This window comes from Triticum urartu, chromosome 2A (assembly GCF_056163025.1).
Source record: "Triticum urartu cultivar PI428250 chromosome 2A, HENAU_Tu73, whole genome shotgun sequence".
Taxonomy (NCBI): Eukaryota; Viridiplantae; Streptophyta; class Magnoliopsida; order Poales; family Poaceae; genus Triticum; species Triticum urartu.
In genome coordinates, this window is record NC_141874.1 from 683,622,955 (window position 1) to 683,639,625 (window position 16,671).

Genomic DNA, 16,671 nt, shown 5'->3' on the forward strand with positions numbered 1-16,671 from the left:
AATCCGAAATGACAAAAAGGTGAATAAGCACTTCATGTCATTTCATTAAGTGCACCACATGCATTAGCGTAGTACTCAAGATCCTGTGTACGCTCGAAAAAGTTCTCTATGTATGACATATGAAGTGCGTAGCGGCCATGAATAACTTCTCCTACCCTAAGTGGAAATTTCATTTGCTAAGCCGTATATAAAGTGCGAAATGTGAATAAGTACTGCGTGTCATATAATTAAGTGCACCACATGCATTAGCGAAGTACTCGAGAAAATTCTATACATTTGACATATAAAGCGCAGAAGGTAGATGGATAAAGTGCCTCTATCAGGAGATTGATTCCGCATGACCTTAAATGCGCCACAGGCATTTGTAAAAGTTCCTTTAAATATTATGGAACATGATATTTTCACTTCTAGTCGACCTCTAAGTGCGGAAGAATTCACGGATAACGAGTCCATTAACCTCTATATGTGCTCCAAATTAAGTGCGCCATTCTTTCTAGTAAGTACTGAGATTTATGGAATGTCATCTTTTTAGAACAAACACATCTGGAAGTACTACATGCCCAGCAATTCATGTTGTTTCCGATCATAGAACAGAACGGAAGAACTTGTATTTTGCACAGTCATTTAGTTTCAGCTGTGTTTGTTCCATGATCTTAATCAGATTTCCAAACATAATAATGAAACATCTGTCACATAACACGCTGTCACACTGACAAGCAGTCTGTTTAAAAAGATATGGAATTCAAGGATCATCATTACATTTCCAATACACATCAGGACATTGATTTTATGTCCGAAGTGCTTTGATTTGTTAAGCTACTCATCTAAACCACGATTCAAATGTTCTGTTGCATTGTGTCCTGATGTGTCCAAGTACGCCACACTTCCCGCACTTTGGTTCTTTCCTCTGCTTCTTGTTTGATCCGTCATTTGTTGGGCACTTCCCAGAGTTGTGTCCCTTTCCCCTGCAAGTTTTACAAAACTTGGTTCTTGGATTGCTCACTTCATAGCCTGGCCTAGATCTTGCGTTGGTAGGTCGCCCACGATCTCTCTTGCGAGATTCTATCCTCATTGATGATTTGAGATTAATGTCGCCTGCATCAACCCCGTTGATATCAATGTTTTCTTTACCTAGTATATCCTCTAGTCCTTTGCCATCTTTCTCAGTTGCTTTTTCTTTGAGATCATCCCTTGCATCTGACAGCCTTACCATTGCAAGGTCGAAGGCCTCAGGGTTGCTGTCACCCATCCTTACAATATCAAGAGCTGTTGTGTAAAGTGTTGTATGCCTGAAGGTAGTTGATTCCAGGATAGGGCTGCGTCCCTTATATATTTTCAAGTGCTCAGGTAAATCTTCACATGCGTTTTTAGTCCACCTCCTCATGATGTGCTCTTCTGGTATCTTCGTGAATTTCAAGTGTGCCATTACCTGAAACATTAGTTAGCACGTTTTAAATAGATTCAGTAATGGTCTTCAAATTCTAACATAACCTTTTAAGGAAAACATTTTACCCGGATCGCATGGCAGCAGAGCAAACCAATATGCTCATACATTCCACACTCACATTTGAAGATATTCTCAGGTTGATGCACTTTGACATAGTAAGATGTTTTTGACCAGCTCTCTCTCCGCTCTGCAAAAAGGTGTGTGACACAATATGTATCATTTATGACCAGAGTGTTCTCGACGTAGTAGGATGCAGATTTGAAGCATGCTTCTTGGAACTGTTTGAACAGCGCAGGTGTGTAAACCTTCGCAGCATGCCTCTCCATAGGCAAACCGGTCTTGAGCACTGTGCTCACCTATATTAAGAACAATGAAAATTATAGTCAGAATTGTTTGTCCCAACAGTTAGAAAAAGAAAGCTAAGTACTTAGTATTTAGTACAGTTAAGGCCATTAAACACACCAAGTGGCTTTTCTTCTCAGCAAAATTTTCTTCTGAATCACGGTCAAACTGAAGTTTCTGGTAGTTCCTAACAAACATGTGCATTGAGGCACCAGCAGGTACAAAATTCTTCAACATGTGGTTAGCGCTCTCTGACCGTTGGGTGCTTGTCATCCTCGCGCAGAATACACCTGCAAAATATGGCTTTGCCCATTTCTGTCGGAGCTCGTATATCTGTGTCAACATTTGGGTGTTCCTGAAGACCATACTTTTGAATCAACTTTGCCCAAGCTGCTTCGAACTCTTCTACAGTGAGCATATATTCCAATATCTTGTGTAGTTCATCCCTGAAATCTTTGTTCTGTGTGTATACAGAGCCAAGGGATTCCTTTGCACGACGCAACACATGCCATTTGCACCACCGGTGCTTCGTTCCAGGCAATACTTCAGCAATAGCCAACTCCATGGCACGACATTGGTCTGATAGGAATTTTATGGTCATAATGAAGGTACAAGATAAATTACATGTTTTGAAATGCATTAGGAGGCTCCAATTATTTACCTATTAGGATAGTTACCGGTGCTTTACCTCCCATTAATGACACAAATTCCTTGAATACCCACTCGAATGATTCTTGCTTCTCGTTCCTCATCATAACGCCTCCTAATATTATGCTCTGGAAATGATGGTTGACCCCAACAAATAGTCCGAATGGCATATCGTACTGGTTTGTACGATATGTTGTGTCGAATGTGATTGCATCGCCAAACATTTTGTATTGGTATCTACTCCTTCCATTGGTCCACATAAGAGCCTGAATCTTGCTGTCGCCGTTGACAAGAACACTGTCAGCAAACATTGGGCCATTCTTCTTAAGTTCAGAGAAGAGCTGAACTGTTTTCCTTATGTCATCATCTGCAGTTTCTTGGTTCATCCTCTTGCACATGTACTTGAGAGCTCTCTTGTTAAATGGTACACTCTCCATTGATCCAAAGAAGCTTGCGATGACACAAAAAACCTTGGTTATCCCAATGTTGTTGCTCCTCAAGTGCTTGACAATATCTCTTGTGTGTGTGTCAATGTTCCTGTGTGATGGCCAATGTAGTTTCTCGCCACACGATGAGGACAAATGGTGGTTGTGTTCAGATCTAAAATCATGTATATACCATCCATTGTCGGCTGTGCGGTGTAGCCTGATCAAGGCTTGGCAGTTGCAGGCTATTGACTTTGTGTTTTCTTTCTTTGGCCTTCCCTGAAATTATAACGGTAGCGCAACATTAGTATTTTTAGTGGCTAAGAAGCATGTCATCCAAAGAATCACTTGATGCTGTCTATACTTACCGCACAGCCGCAAACGATGTCCTGAACGGTTCTGCTCTTCTTTGCATTTGTCCTAGATTGACCATATCTGATGCCAAACCCAATCTCCCAAGAATAAAGATTATAAAATTCAAATGCCTCCGCAAGTGAGTCGAACTCTCTTCCAATCTCACGGGCTACAACTTGTCCAGACTTCCTTTGAAAAAATTCACGCATTGCTTTTTCGAGCGCACAGACCCTTCCCTGTTTAGGCTGCCGCTGATCTGGTATTTTCCCACGACGTATCCTGACAGAAATGGAAGTAAACTTCTCAGGGAAAGACTGAGTTATGTGAAAAAGAGAAAATCTAGCGGGGAACTAGCTAGCGGGTGGAAGGCCTAGGCGACTAGGGTTTCCCCCTCCCCACCTCCCGCCGCCGCCGGCCCCGCGCTCCACCTTCGCCCCCTTCCTCCCTCCCCTCTCCCCCGTCCAGACCCGCCTCGCGCCGCCTCCCCGGGAGGTGGCCGAGGCGGAGCTCGCGCCCCTCCTCCGCGGGCCTCCCGTTCCCCCTTTGTCCGCTCGCCGCCGCCGGTGGTCGCCCCCGGCGCTGGCCCGGGTGGCTCCGGCGGCGGCGGGCCTTCCCTTCCCCGTGCGCGCGTGCTCCCTTCCCGGGGCAGGGAGGCGGCGGCGGTGCAGCTCGGCGTGGCTGCGGTCCGGCTGCCCTGCGGCGGCGGCCGGCGGCTGGCGTGGTGTCGACGCCGCTCCTTGGCGGCGGGGCGGCGTGGTGGTGCTGGGTGGCCGTCGTCGCGACCCCGGCCCAGATCTGGGCCCGGCGGGCCTCATCTGGGTCCTACCGGGCCGGCTCTCTAGCGTGGCTTCGTCGTCGTCTGTGTGGTGAGGAGGAGGAGCGGCTTGGATGGGGGCGGCGATGCCGATGGCATGCCGGCTGCAGCGCGATGGCGGGAGCTGTCCGGGAATGGAGTTCCCGGCCGGGCCTGTGGGCACACGGGCCTGGTAAGCTCCTTCTTGTGTGTCCGGTCGGCTACCGTTGTTGACGGTGGAGGTTTTGCCCTCCCGCGTGCCGACGGTGCCGCGGCCCCTAGTCCCGGCTCCTATCCCTTGTCGTGCAGACCTCACCTCGTGGTGCCGTGGTGAGACGGCATGGAGGCTTCTTGACCATGGTGGCGCAAGTTGGTGGTCGGTTTGGTGGCAGGCTCTGGAGCACCCGAGGTGAAGGTTGGGATCGGGGGAAACCCCTGTCGGCCTGTCCGACACCGACGCGGCGACGCCGGTGGGTGTCGCCGGACCTTCCTGGAGGGCGTCGGGGGCGACCCTTCCTCTCGCCTCGTCGGGTACCGGGAAAAACCCTTGGCAGCAGCGTCGTCTTCGTCGTGGTCCCTCTTGAGGTGCTGATTGGTACCGGTGCTTCGGAGCCTTGGAGCTTGGTGGGAGACCCTCGGTGGGCGCAGTGGCTGTGAAGCTTCTTCGTTTCCGTCGATCCGCCGTTGTCGGCATTCTTTTCTTTTGTTGTTTCTCTTTCGTTTCTTTTGGGTGTGATTGTGCTGCTTCCGCCCCAGCACCTATCCTTGGATGTATCGGTTGGTTGCTTTGGAATACAAAGCGGGGGGAAACCCTTTTTCGTCAAGACTGAGTTATGTGGCGAATCTTATCTGCATTTTCATGAAAGACTAAGTTTCAATATGATTTTTGCAGAGCTATTTGGAGTCCTAGATGACCATAAAAAGCTGTCACAACCCATAATTCCTCGCATGTAAAACTAACCATACTGCACATACAGCAGTTACCAGTTCATGGAGTTCTGAACTTTATGGCTGCTCAATGTTATATGATTAACGAGATATGCACACAAGCTACAAATGGTTCAGACCAAAAAGTTCAGTATGTAACCCAGATTAGAATCCAAAGTCCAAAAAACAGATTCAGTCCCAGCTTCCTCTACTGCAATGTAAATATTGCAGTGATTGGAGTTGCATATAGACACAGTTTCTTTCACTGAAAAACCCACCATATTGACTGTAATCGCTGATAAGTTAGTGCAGTATGCAACTCTTTGTAATCGGTAACCACAAAGCATTCAACAGGATGCAAAGGAAAAGAACATGGAGACCTAAGCGGCAGATGTGGTTACCTTCTCTTCCATGGACATTGGTCAGGACGAGATTGGTCTGACTGAACCAGGTTTGGCTTGTTGGTTTGCTCTGACAACGGCGACTCCAAGCATTCATCTCCTGACCAAGTGTATCCATCGAGCTCTGGCGTTGGCGAGCGGAGCTTGGCATCGTCGTTCTCACAATTCACCTCGCCGTCGGCCTCATAGATGGGGGAAGTTGGATCTGGTATGGTGGGAGAGGACTGAAATTGATCCTCGGTGTCGATGCCGCCCCCGCAATGGTTTCCGCCCTCCGTCCAATCTGTCTCTCCCACATACTCTTGTTCTTCTTGCTGGGTCCAACAGAGATTTGGATCTTGGGAAGGGATGGAGGAGAAGCTGTCCGCCGGAGGGCATGTGAGATGAATCGTTGAGGAACAAAGATTTGAATGGATTGCCAATGGGTTTGAGCATACCTTAGAAGTAGTTGGGTGAACGATCCAGGCGCGAGGACCATCCGTGGCGGCGGCGTATCCATCGCCGGACGGGAGATCTTTTGCGGAATTCTCTCCGAAATCTTGGAGCTCTAGTCAGGAACTGGGAGCTGTTCAAATTTTGAATGGTTTGCTCCTCCCACAGGGTGGGGTCGTTTCCACAGCACAGGTATGGGCCGCCGCTCGTATCTGAATACGTATGGTAGGAATGGTCTCTGTATTCTTGGCGTATTGGTTTAGGAAAAGATGCGAGGTGGGGTCGGAGAGAATTGCCAAATGGACTGCGGGTCCGGCTGGTGTGGATCCACACGCGCTCGCGAGCGGTTGGGATAGCCGCTGTGAACGGAACACGGAAGTAAAAGGCTTTATCGATAAAATAGTTGGCAAAACAAAACTACTTCTCTTCCTGAAGCACCAAACATATTTTTTCCAATCAAGACACTCGTTAGAGAAGTACTACTATATCAAGTTGCTATTTATGCGACTAAATTACCAATATGAAATGAAGACTTTGTTTGCCGATCGAGCCTACTAAGTAAAACTAACTTACATCCTGATATATCTTACTGTTTGCACTAAACTACCAATATGAACTGACGACTTTGATTTGCCGAGCCTATTCGTCTTCTCCAACAGTTCAACTAAAACCAAAGGAGATGTTGCTTTGAGCTCAGCATACTCTTGGCTCGCTATCACATCATCCAGTTCCGTTGCATCCAAGGAGGCAATGAACTGAATGCAAGCATCATTCAACCTGTTGCAGCGATGCTGATCAGCCAAGGCTAGCGAGGTCATCACGGTCTTTGCATGAATGTTCTTACGGAGGATGCTTTCACATATGACCTTGAGCCTCTCCATGGCATACCGATCCGCCGCGACAAACAAATGCATAACAATCTCTTTGTAGTCATCACGGCCAGGATCAACCATGGCGGGCAGCGAATCGGTGTAGATAAAATGGAGCAGGGCCTCGAACACGGCCGGCTGCATGTCGATGACGGTGATACGACCCGTGTCTTTTTCTCCTCTCATGGCGCCATACAGCTCTCCGCTTTGAAGACCGGCGACCGCATCGCGAGCACGAGCTTGTGGGCGTGGAAGGCCTCCCCTTGGACCTCGAGAACCACGTCGGCGCCCTCTTTCCCCTGCAGCAGCTTCCCGAGATGCGCCGCGATGTCGGACGGCGGCACCTCGGCGTCGGCGACGTCATCGACGAACGGCCTCGCGTCCTTGAGAATGCTGATGACGCACTCGATGGTGAGGCGGTCGTCGCGAAGGTAAGGCGACGCCTCTAGCTCGCCCCTCTCCATGAACCGGTAGAAGCCGGTGGAGAAACTCTTGCCGCCGGTATCGAACTCGTGCGTCTTCGCCATCGTGTGCGGCGGCGAGCGCCCGGTGACGTCCACCAGGCTGAGCCGAAAGGATGCCCTCACCTTGGCGTCCCCGTTCTTGCTCCGTAGCAGGAGGAGCACCGCCGCGTAGTCTTTGAGAAGCTCTCGGCGGAACTGGATCTGCCAGTCGTGGCCTCCGACGGCGAACTCGGCCGACGACACGCTCCCGCGTTCTCCCAGCCGCTCCCGGAACAGGCTGTAGCCTGAGATCTCGAACACGTGAGTGCCCTCGTGGGATCCCCGCGCCGTCTTCAAGTCCACGCGCGAGCGCTGCGCCTTGCTCGCGGCGCCGGCGCGGCGGGTGGACGACGTGCTGCTCCCCATGATCGCTTGTCGTGCTCACGGGTTGGGTGTTGGGTTTGTTCCGGGGGGTGGAGGGCCTTTTTGTAGGAAGGCGACGGAGCCGCCGGCCGGGTTGGACTCCGATCACATCCTTCCTGAAACTTGCATCATTCCATTTTTGGTGCGCGGATCAGATCAGAAATCGCAAAGTCCTCGGCCGTGTCCTGAATTCCTGATGAACATCGTTCGTTTTGGCAAGTCTACCTGGCTAGCTGTCTTTTTTTTCATGATAAAATATGACCCATTTATATCATAAAAATCAAAGTATAAGTCAAGTAAAAGTGAATATGGTAAAACTGAAAAGATAACATAATATCTTTGAGCTTGACATCAATGTCCGTCATCTGCCTCCGGCACCATCATAGAAGTCACCAAAGGAAAAAATAACGGATCCCCTTCTCACCTGAGATTCACGCGGCTCCATCGCTGATATGCAGTTTTATGGACCTCCAAGGTGCCTCACCAAAAATGAAGTCATTGTCGTTGAACGAATAAGACCGGAACAACGCTCCGGACACGTCATCGAACTCCAGATCTGACACTCCACCACGAATGTGATGTCAAAGGAGGAAACCATATCTGCCATCCATCAAACACGAACCCAGCACATGTTTCGTCTTTCAGATGTTGTCGATGCAGATAACTCCTGGACTATCTACCAAGCTCCGCGTCGGCGTTGGAGCAAACGTCGTCGCAACGGCGGAGCCCGAGGACACAGGTCCACCACAAGGATGACGCAGCTGCCACACCATCCTCACTTGAAGACTGATTTTCAAATCTATCCCCATCCATAAGACCGATTGTCTCGTTGGGGACAGATCTAAAGTTTCTTTATTCAGAGCCGCCATCGCTGTCGCCGAAACAAAGACGATGAGCAACCGAAAAACCTAAGCTATTAAGGCATAATCTAAAGCTACACGATCCAGACGAGTAGCTCCGGCTACTCCCCTCACCACCGACGACCGAGGTCGCCGATGCAGGGGAGCCGCCGGAACAACGAAGCGGAGGGACCCTCCTGGCCGCGGCTTAGGGTTTCTAGTCGCCTACCCAAGAGAACAGAACAGAACGATAGCTGCTCTAAGAAGAGACTCAAAGTACTACCTGGCTCGCTGCTGACCACCAAGTTTGGCAAGATTGTTCATTTTCACTTTTCACTGAAGATACGGGTCGCAACTCGGCTGAGTAGGCCTTTATCTCAAGAAAGTGCATGTGTTGAATCCTTCGGATACATAAAAAAAGGCGGTTATGTGGCTTGCGGTTTTACACTAGATACTAGTACTCCCTTCGTAAACTAATATAAAAATATTTAGAATATTAAAGTAGTGATCTAAATGTTTTTATATTAGTTTAAAGAGAAAGTATTGAACATGACGTGGTCCTTGCGGTTCTAGACTAGATACCATTAAGGGCTGTGATGTTTATGCTATTAGATTACGCGGCAGTGCACAAATCCATCTCCCTGCTGTAACTATGGACCTCTGAATCAGGTGCCACAAACAAGCATGGATATGTCTTGCCACATTTAAATTCAGGTTCAGGTGTCCATGCTTTGTATGTCTTGTAACTGCACAGTTTCCTAATTCTCCAGTTGTAGACACAAGTTCTCCTAGTATGGTCCCCGGAATTTCATCTACGAAGGCGCTACCGTATGATCTGATCGGCAAGGGCTGGCAGTACTGTATATATGTGGCAACAAGCATGGATTCTGCCAAGGTGACAAGGTAAAGCGATTTCAGTGCTTCGACTCTGTTTTACATGCTCCCAACAAATTCCATCTATGGTTCTACTATTTCCATGTGTGGCAGCAAATACAGAGTCTCATTTTTTTTTTCCAAGCAACTGATTAGTGTGACATATTACTTGCATGTTCTGTTTCAGTTTACCCCATTTGACAATCAACACTGTGAATTAGAGCTTCTTTGTTAAGAAGGGCATGACAGTCTTTTGTACATTTATGGAAACTCATATTGTATGGCATCGTATGTATGTACATTCTGTATACCCATTCAATCTTCTATTTATAGTACATTTTTTATTAATAACCAGTACATTATTTCTTTATTCCTTATTTTTTTGGTAAAAGCAAGTTTAAGAATTGAGAAGGAAATGTTGTTATTCAAAAAAATGTCTGAAAAATGATCGTTGTGAATTTTGTATTGGTTGCCGTGTATTTGAAAAATATCCATCAAGTGTTCAAAAATTTAATCATGTATTCAAAATTTGTGCACCGTGTATTTGAAAAGGTTGTCACATATTTTTAAAAATGTTCGACATATAATTTAAGTAATATCCATATGTACAAAAAGTGAAAAATAAATAAAATGAGAAGAACAATTTAAAAACCTGAATAAAAAAAATCCGAGCACAAAACATAAGTACCTTGCCTAATGAAAGTAATACAAAGAAACCAAACCGTCAAAAATCAGCCTGGATACCCAGAAAATGGGCCTACTCACATGATGCACGCTTGGGCGTATGGCACTTCCCATCGTTATGAGCATCAACTAACTTTTCTTTTACCCGCAAAAAAACTAAGTTTTCTTTTATCCAAAAATATAAAATAAGTTTGTTTGTGCTATGCGTCACTTAGCAATAGCCTAGAATTGCCCGTGTTGCACTCATTGTGGCTCATTAAGATAAATGCATTTTTCTGGAATTTTGTTAAACTAGACAATAACTAAGAGCCTATTTGGGACTGCCCCCCCATCAAAATCAACTTCCCTCCAACAAAACCACTTTGGAGTAATTCCTCCCAGGAGTTCCAACTCCACCAAAGAGCATTTTATCTTGTTTGGTCTTCCTGTTAGCTCCAATTTAAGAATGGAAAATTTTGATGGGAAAAGTCTATTTAATTGGGTGACATGGGAAGAAACAAAGGGATATCCACTGATAATTCTCTCTCAACACCATGAGGACTCTATGAACTAGAGTTCTTTTCGAACCCTTGAAGAGCTTCACAAAAAATAGGCAGTTGTACCCCACATTTCAGTTTTTTTTGCGTAGTGGAGCATCGTGAAGCCACCCTTTTTGGGTCCGTTTTTTAAAACGAAACTGAATTTTACGAAGCGGAGCAATCTCAAACAGGTTCTAACTAGGGATGCCCCTCGGTGGACTTATCAGAGGATGGGGTGCTTGGATGGTGTGCTGCGTGGTGGCTTGGCATGGAGCGCACAAAGTGAGGCAAGTGAAGTGCTTCAATGTTTTTTTTGTTTTCTGGTTTCTTACTGCATGTTTTTTCTCATGTACTTTAATACGTCGAAGTATAATGCATGGGTTGTGCTACCTGTGGACGACACGTGCTTCGTGTGGGAATCATGGATGTGTGAGTTGTAAAGGTATGCTGCATGGTGAAGTTGTACTTCACACTCCAATGGGTTTGTTGCACGCTTCGCACCAAAGCACATGTGTGTTTTGGCGACGTAACACACTTTTGTCGGAGTTTCAAGTACACCTATAATATTGCCGGGAGCAAAAGTTTATTATTTTTCGGAGTACATATTGCGTTTGAAAAAAAAATCATTGAAACCATCAAGACAGGTCTCTTTATAGAAAAAAAAATTCAAAATGGGGTCTAGTTTCAAAAAGCTCAACGAAAGTAATACAACCGTGAAAAAGGTTTGTAATTTGAGCGCTCGATTCACAATTTTTTCTTTTGGAATTTAGATCTCACGAAACAAATCGACACAACATCTTCCCATCTTCTTTGTGGCATGAAAGAACACCAAAACTCTCTGGTGGCGACAAGGGGCGCTTGCCACCAGGGTGGTTTGACAGTAACCTTTGAGAGAGTATCATTTATCCCCTTAACTAGTGATTTTGGTTAAAATAATATATTAGAATTAATTTAATAAATAAATAAATATCCATGTACTTCTAAAAAAATTCATTTTTAAGTTGTGTTCACAAATTTTCAAAAATAATTCATGTAATTTTTTTGTGTACTTTAAAAAATGTTCATGCATTCCAAAATATATTCATGCAACTAAAAAAATCTATCTTAATAATATGATGACACCTTTCAAGAAATATTCATGTAACTTTTAAAAGTGTTAACATATTTATTGAAATGTTCGTATAACTAAAAAAGTATTTACCTTTTTAAAAATGTCATTTACTTTTACAAAGTGTTCATGTGTTTAAATTATTTATTTATTTTTTAACATTTATATTTATTATAAAAAGGAAAATGATAATAATCATCATAACAATAAATAGAAAAATGAAAAATAAACATAAAAAAGAGAAGGCAATGCAAATGGGTGTCGGCCATGTAGGGCATAGGTGGGTGATTTGGCAATGTACATGGTAATTCTCTAGAATGAATTTACCCAATTCAAAATTCTGAAGTGGGGCGTACCGAAGCAAGACCTATTTCTGTTTCCTTAAGTGAGGGTCTACTTCGTTCTCACATTGGCATCCTTTTGGCGTTGGTTATCCTGAAACTCAAAAGTGCACGTCCCTGATCCCTCAGATTATCCTGAAACTCAAAGTCCAAGGCTCCCAAGTGCATATAATAGAAGCTGTTATAAAATGTGGATTCCTGAGATACTAGTACTGAACATGACATGGTCCTTGCTGTTTATGCTAACGATGGACCTCTGAATCAAGCGCCACAAATTAGCCAGTCTTGCCACATTTACATTCAGGTTCAGGTTTCCATGCTTAGTAATATGTCTTGTAACTGTACAGTTTCCTAATTCTCAAGTTCCCTCCATGGACACAAGGGGGCTGCAACTATTAATAGCACCGGAGTATGGTCCCTTCCCTTGGACGAAATGTACCCGGTGGACGACGGTGGAAATTTCATCTATGAAACTACTGCATAGATGGATTCAGTGAAGGTGACAATGCAATGTGATTTCAGAACTGCAACTCTGTTTTGCATGCAGGTGGCATTTGGTTTCCTAACAAATTTGTACTTCAGAGTTTTAACAGTGCTCATGCTACACCAGATAGAGATGCAGCAGCAAATGCAGCGTGCATATTTTGATTTGGACGACGAAACCATGCAATTCCCAAGTAGGAGTAATTAGCAGAATATGCTGCCAGGAGAAACTTGATCCAACCATAGTGCACAGATGACAGAAATATAGAAAGCAAGAGCATTACTTGACTTCATCATCCATTCAAGCTAGTAGACCTCAAATACCTGATTAATTTCATCATTCATGCAAGAGCAAATTGGACAGTACTACGAGAGAAACTGATACAAGAGCATAGGGTTCTAGATTCCAGAAGCAACATTTAACTGAAACTAAGACTCGAACCGAACATTGAATTCCCAGTTAATCCAGCTATCGCATGTCACCTAGTTATGTTTCCAACGCTTCAGTGGGGGCGCAGCTTCTCCTTGGGCCTGATGTCATTGCTGTGGCCGCACTTCTTCTTGCGGCAGTTGGCAGACCTGAGGGGCAGGCGTGCATAGCACCTGTAATGCAAAATCATGGACAAGTTAGGATATAATCTTGTGAACGACTAGTACTTATTGTGATAAGGCAAATAGAGTAAGGCACCAACTAATACTAATACTTGTTGAAAATATGCTAATAGGCTACTAGTTCCCTGGATCCAAACCACACTGAGATATGATCTACATACGCATCCATGCATCCCCATCGAACGGCTCACAAAAGAAACATGGCATTTCACAAACTTCTATCATGCATAGACATCCAGATACAAATATCAAACATGTACACAATTGCATACTGATGAATCGTGAAAGAAATAGTCCATCTACACCTCAACAACAGTATGCATCCATCCCCATTGAACAGACCACAATATCAAACATGGCATTTCACAAGCTTTAATAGACATCCAGATACAAACATGCATGTAAACAACAACAGTATATTGATGTATATATACTGAAAGAAATCGTCCAAGTAGTACTTGATTAAAAGTATGCTAACTAATAAGCTAGTTCCCTGGGTCCAAACCACAGAGATATGATCTACATATGCATCCATCCCCATCGAACAGGCCACAAAAGAAACACCGCATTTCACAAAGTTCTATCATGCATAGACATCCAGATACAAACATGTAAACAACTGCATATCTATGAATCGTGAAAGAAATGGTCCATCGATCTAGTACTTGACGAGAGTATGCTAATGAGCTAGTAGTTCCCTGGATCCAAACCACATGGAGATATGATCTACATATGCATCCATCCCCATCAAACAGAGTACAAGAGAAACATCACAATTCACAAGCTTTTAACATGCATAGACACATCCACATAAATACAAACAGAGCATGCATGCAACAGAAGCATATATCGATCTGTACTTGATAAGAGGTATGACAATAAGCTAGTTTAACCTCCTTTATTTAAAAAAGAAGAAGACAATAAGCTAGCTCATGGATCCAAATTGACCACACAGACATACGGTGATCCCCCCATTGAACAGACCACAATGGAAACATCTCAATTCACAAGCTTGTATCATTCATAGTGATCCAGACATGCATGTAACAGCGGCAAATCCATGTATAGTGAAAGAAATGGTCCAAGGAATAGAACATACTTGCGGCACACAAGCCTGTGCTGCCTGTACTTGAGCGCGAGCATGCGCAGGTTAGGTTCCATCCTGGTGGGGTAGAACCCGCCCTTGCCACCGCCGACGAGGCGCAGCGCGAGGTGGATCGTGGACTCCTTGTGGATGCTGTAGTCGGTCAGGGTGCGGCCATCGTCGAGCTGCTTCCCCGCGAAGATGAGGCGCTGCTGGTCCGGCTGGATACCTGCGATTATATTGAAGCCAACACAGCGTCCGCAGTTAGTTTAGCACCACAAACTGTAAAATCGAGCAAGAAACAGAGGATCCGCTCAGATCCGGGCAGATGGCGTAGAAAAGGTGGCTAATTTGTCCTACCGCGAGGTCAATTGCAAGGCAATCCAACATCAGATTACGGAACCCGCCGGACAAGCTAGCGGAGAAGCCATGATATTTTATTTTCTAACCCAAGAAAAGGTAGTCACGGAGGTCGATCTGCTCTGAACCGGGGCAAGACCATCGATCGAACAAAGGAGCAACACAACCGACGGCGGCGAAGGCGACCGGAGGCCGTCATGTGCGAAAGGCGGAGGGCGCGCGCGTACCTTCCTTGTCGTGGATCTTGGCCTTGACGCTGTCGACGGCCGCGCAGCTCTCGACCTCGAGCGTCACGGTCTCCCCGGTCGGCGTCTTCACGAAGATCTGCATCATCTCGCCGCCGGCTGCTCGCTCCTCCTCTGCTCTCCTCTCGCCGGGCGGTGGTGGTGGTGGTGGTGGAAGTGGAGTGGCGCCGCGGACGCAGGGCTCTTTTATAGAGCGGAGTGGAGGAGGAGACGACGCAGCCGCTACGTAATCTATGAAGCCCTAGCGAGCGAGTGAGGCCCCGTCGCCGCGAAGCCCGGGGCTCGGTCGGAGGAACAGGGCTGCGCGGCCACTCTCTACAGTTTTGGCCCATTAAAGGCCCAAACCAAATGTCTGATTCATCTGGGAAAAGATCTGCCCCAAATGTCTGATTCATCTGGGAAAAATTCTGAAAAATATGATCTCACAATGTCTTGAAAGCAAACTCGTCCAACTCTTGTGGAAATTATTTTGCATTTATGCATTCCAAACATGGCTCCTATATTCGCAGCATCCGTTTGAGCATTTCTTGGCCGATTAATATCCGGTAACACCAACTCAAAAATAAATAAATTGGTGACTAGTATGAACAGTCAAACCTTGCGAAGTGTCAATCTGAACCTCTCGACACAATATAAGTATATTACTGGTGCTATTTATCATATTAAAATGTGTTTGCGACACTATCTAAGATTTAAGTATTTTTGTCACAATTTACCAGATTTAATAACAAATTCCCCCTTTTTAAATGATAAGTAGTTTATTTTTTGAGCAAAAGAGAGGCCATCCTCTCCTATTTTAATTACCGGAACCATAGGTTTTCGAAAGTACAACTCACACCACACACACTCTAAGCTAGACGAAAGCGAAATATATCACTAGGTTCCATTACACACCAGGGCTCAACAGCTAGACTACAAATTCAAACGGGAGATAGAAATAGCAAACTGCTTTGTTCTCAGGGTCAAGAACTTTGCCTCTGGATCCTTTATTTGCAAAACAGACCAATCATTGATCTAATTACACATCAGTTTCACAAACATCATAGGATCACATAATTTCTATATGTCAAAGATTATAGCGTTTCTACATTTCCAGACGCAATCCAGGCCCAAACTCGACACTAGTAGAAAACATGGCTTTGGTCCAGGCCTGGCTAGCCCATTAGTCCCGATTCAGTTACGAACCGGGACCCATGGAGGCATACATCCCGGTTCGTGAGCCGAGGGGCCGGCCGGCCTCGTGGGGCATTGGTCTCGGTTCATCTGTCCCCTTTGGTCCCGGCTCAGTCACGAACCGGGACCCATGGGGGCATACGTCCCGGTTCGTGAGCCCAGGGGGCCGGCCGGGCCTCGTGGGGCATGGGTCTCGGTTCATCTGTCCCCTTTGGTCCCGATTCCAGACATGAATCGGGACCAATGGGCCTCGCTCCTGGCCCACATCCATTGGTCCCGGTTCGTGGCTAGGACCGGGACCAAAGGGGGGCCTTTAGTCTCGGTTCCCCCCTTTAGTCTCGATTTCAGCCACGAATCGGGACCAATGAGGTGCCTATATATACCCCCTCGCCCGCGAGTAAAGCACTCCACTGCTCTGTTTTTTTCTGGCCAGCCAGGGGAAGGCTTTGTGGTGCTCTAGCTCACCTCCTATGCACATGAGGTGTTCGATGAAATGCCCGAGCCACACTACTTAGGCTTTCTCCTCTCCAAGCTCGACCTCGAAGCTCCATTTTCCTCAAGATTTGTCTAGGTTTAGCGATCCATCACGTCCCGTCCCCGTCTTCACGCCGTCGATCGCCCGCGCCGATCTCGTCGCCGACACCACCGTGGTGAGCCTCTTGTTCTATCTTCTTTCTAAAAGAAAAAATTATTACCTGTATGATTTAGATCAATTGTTACCTTGGTTGCGGTTATGATTGCATTTTCTTACTTTTATTATTGTTTGTTATTATATAGTACGATGGTTTTGGTATTCGCCTCCGTCGGTCCTCGTCCTGTATATGATTCGGATGTGGTATATATTATC

At 46.0% G+C, this 16,671-nt stretch overlaps 2 protein-coding genes and 1 pseudogene across 2 annotated transcripts; all 3 read right to left on the reverse strand.

Moving 5' to 3' along the window:
• Positions 1–820: 820 nt before the first annotated feature.
• On the reverse strand, positions 821–5,836 carry LOC147986708 (protein FAR1-RELATED SEQUENCE 5-like). The gene is made up of 6 exons (XM_087544896.1): positions 5,775–5,836; positions 5,338–5,697; positions 3,231–3,495; positions 1,910–3,141; positions 1,513–1,803; positions 821–1,429 (listed from the first exon to the last, which is right to left on the reverse strand). Exons 4-6 carry the CDS (start codon positions 2,153–2,155, stop codon positions 821–823), a joined length of 1,146 nt encoding a protein of 381 aa, XP_087401022.1. The 5' UTR covers positions 2,156–3,141; positions 3,231–3,495; positions 5,338–5,697; positions 5,775–5,836.
• Positions 5,837–6,338: 502 nt separating this feature from the next.
• LOC125537858 (BTB/POZ and MATH domain-containing protein 2-like) lies at positions 6,339–7,507 on the reverse strand (annotated as a pseudogene).
• Positions 7,508–12,613: 5,106 nt separating this feature from the next.
• Positions 12,614–14,833, reverse strand: LOC125539708 (ubiquitin-ribosomal protein eL40z fusion protein). Its single transcript, XM_048703215.2, has 3 exons — positions 14,634–14,833; positions 14,062–14,275; positions 12,614–12,953 (listed from the first exon to the last, which is right to left on the reverse strand). The coding sequence occupies exons 1-3, from the start codon at positions 14,737–14,739 to the stop codon at positions 12,854–12,856; spliced, it is 420 nt and encodes a 139-aa protein (XP_048559172.1). The 5' UTR covers positions 14,740–14,833; the 3' UTR covers positions 12,614–12,853.
• Positions 14,834–16,671: the final 1,838 nt, after the last annotated feature.

What these genes read in the sequence shown, in the direction of transcription:
- LOC147986708 (XM_087544896.1), bottom strand. Translation starts at nt 2,155, where the DNA reads ATGGTCTTCAGGAACACCCAAATGTTGACACAGATATACGAGCTCCGA. An exon ending in CTGAGAAGAAAAGCCACTTG is followed by an intron (nt 1,804 to 1,909) that starts GTGTGTTTAATG and finishes TTCTTAATATAG; the next exon opens with GTGAGCACAGTGCTCAAGAC. An exon ending in TCTGCTGCCATGCGATCCGG is followed by an intron (nt 1,430 to 1,512) that starts GTAAAATGTTTT and finishes CTAATGTTTCAG; the next exon opens with GTAATGGCACACTTGAAATT.
- LOC125539708 (XM_048703215.2), bottom strand. Translation starts at nt 14,739, where the DNA reads ATGATGCAGATCTTCGTGAAGACGCCGACCGGGGAGACCGTGACGCTC. An exon ending in CAAGATCCACGACAAGGAAG is followed by an intron (nt 14,276 to 14,633) that starts GTACGCGCGCGC and finishes ATATAATCGCAG; the next exon opens with GTATCCAGCCGGACCAGCAG. An exon ending in CACAGGCTTGTGTGCCGCAA is followed by an intron (nt 12,954 to 14,061) that starts GTATGTTCTATT and finishes TTTGCATTACAG; the next exon opens with GTGCTATGCACGCCTGCCCC.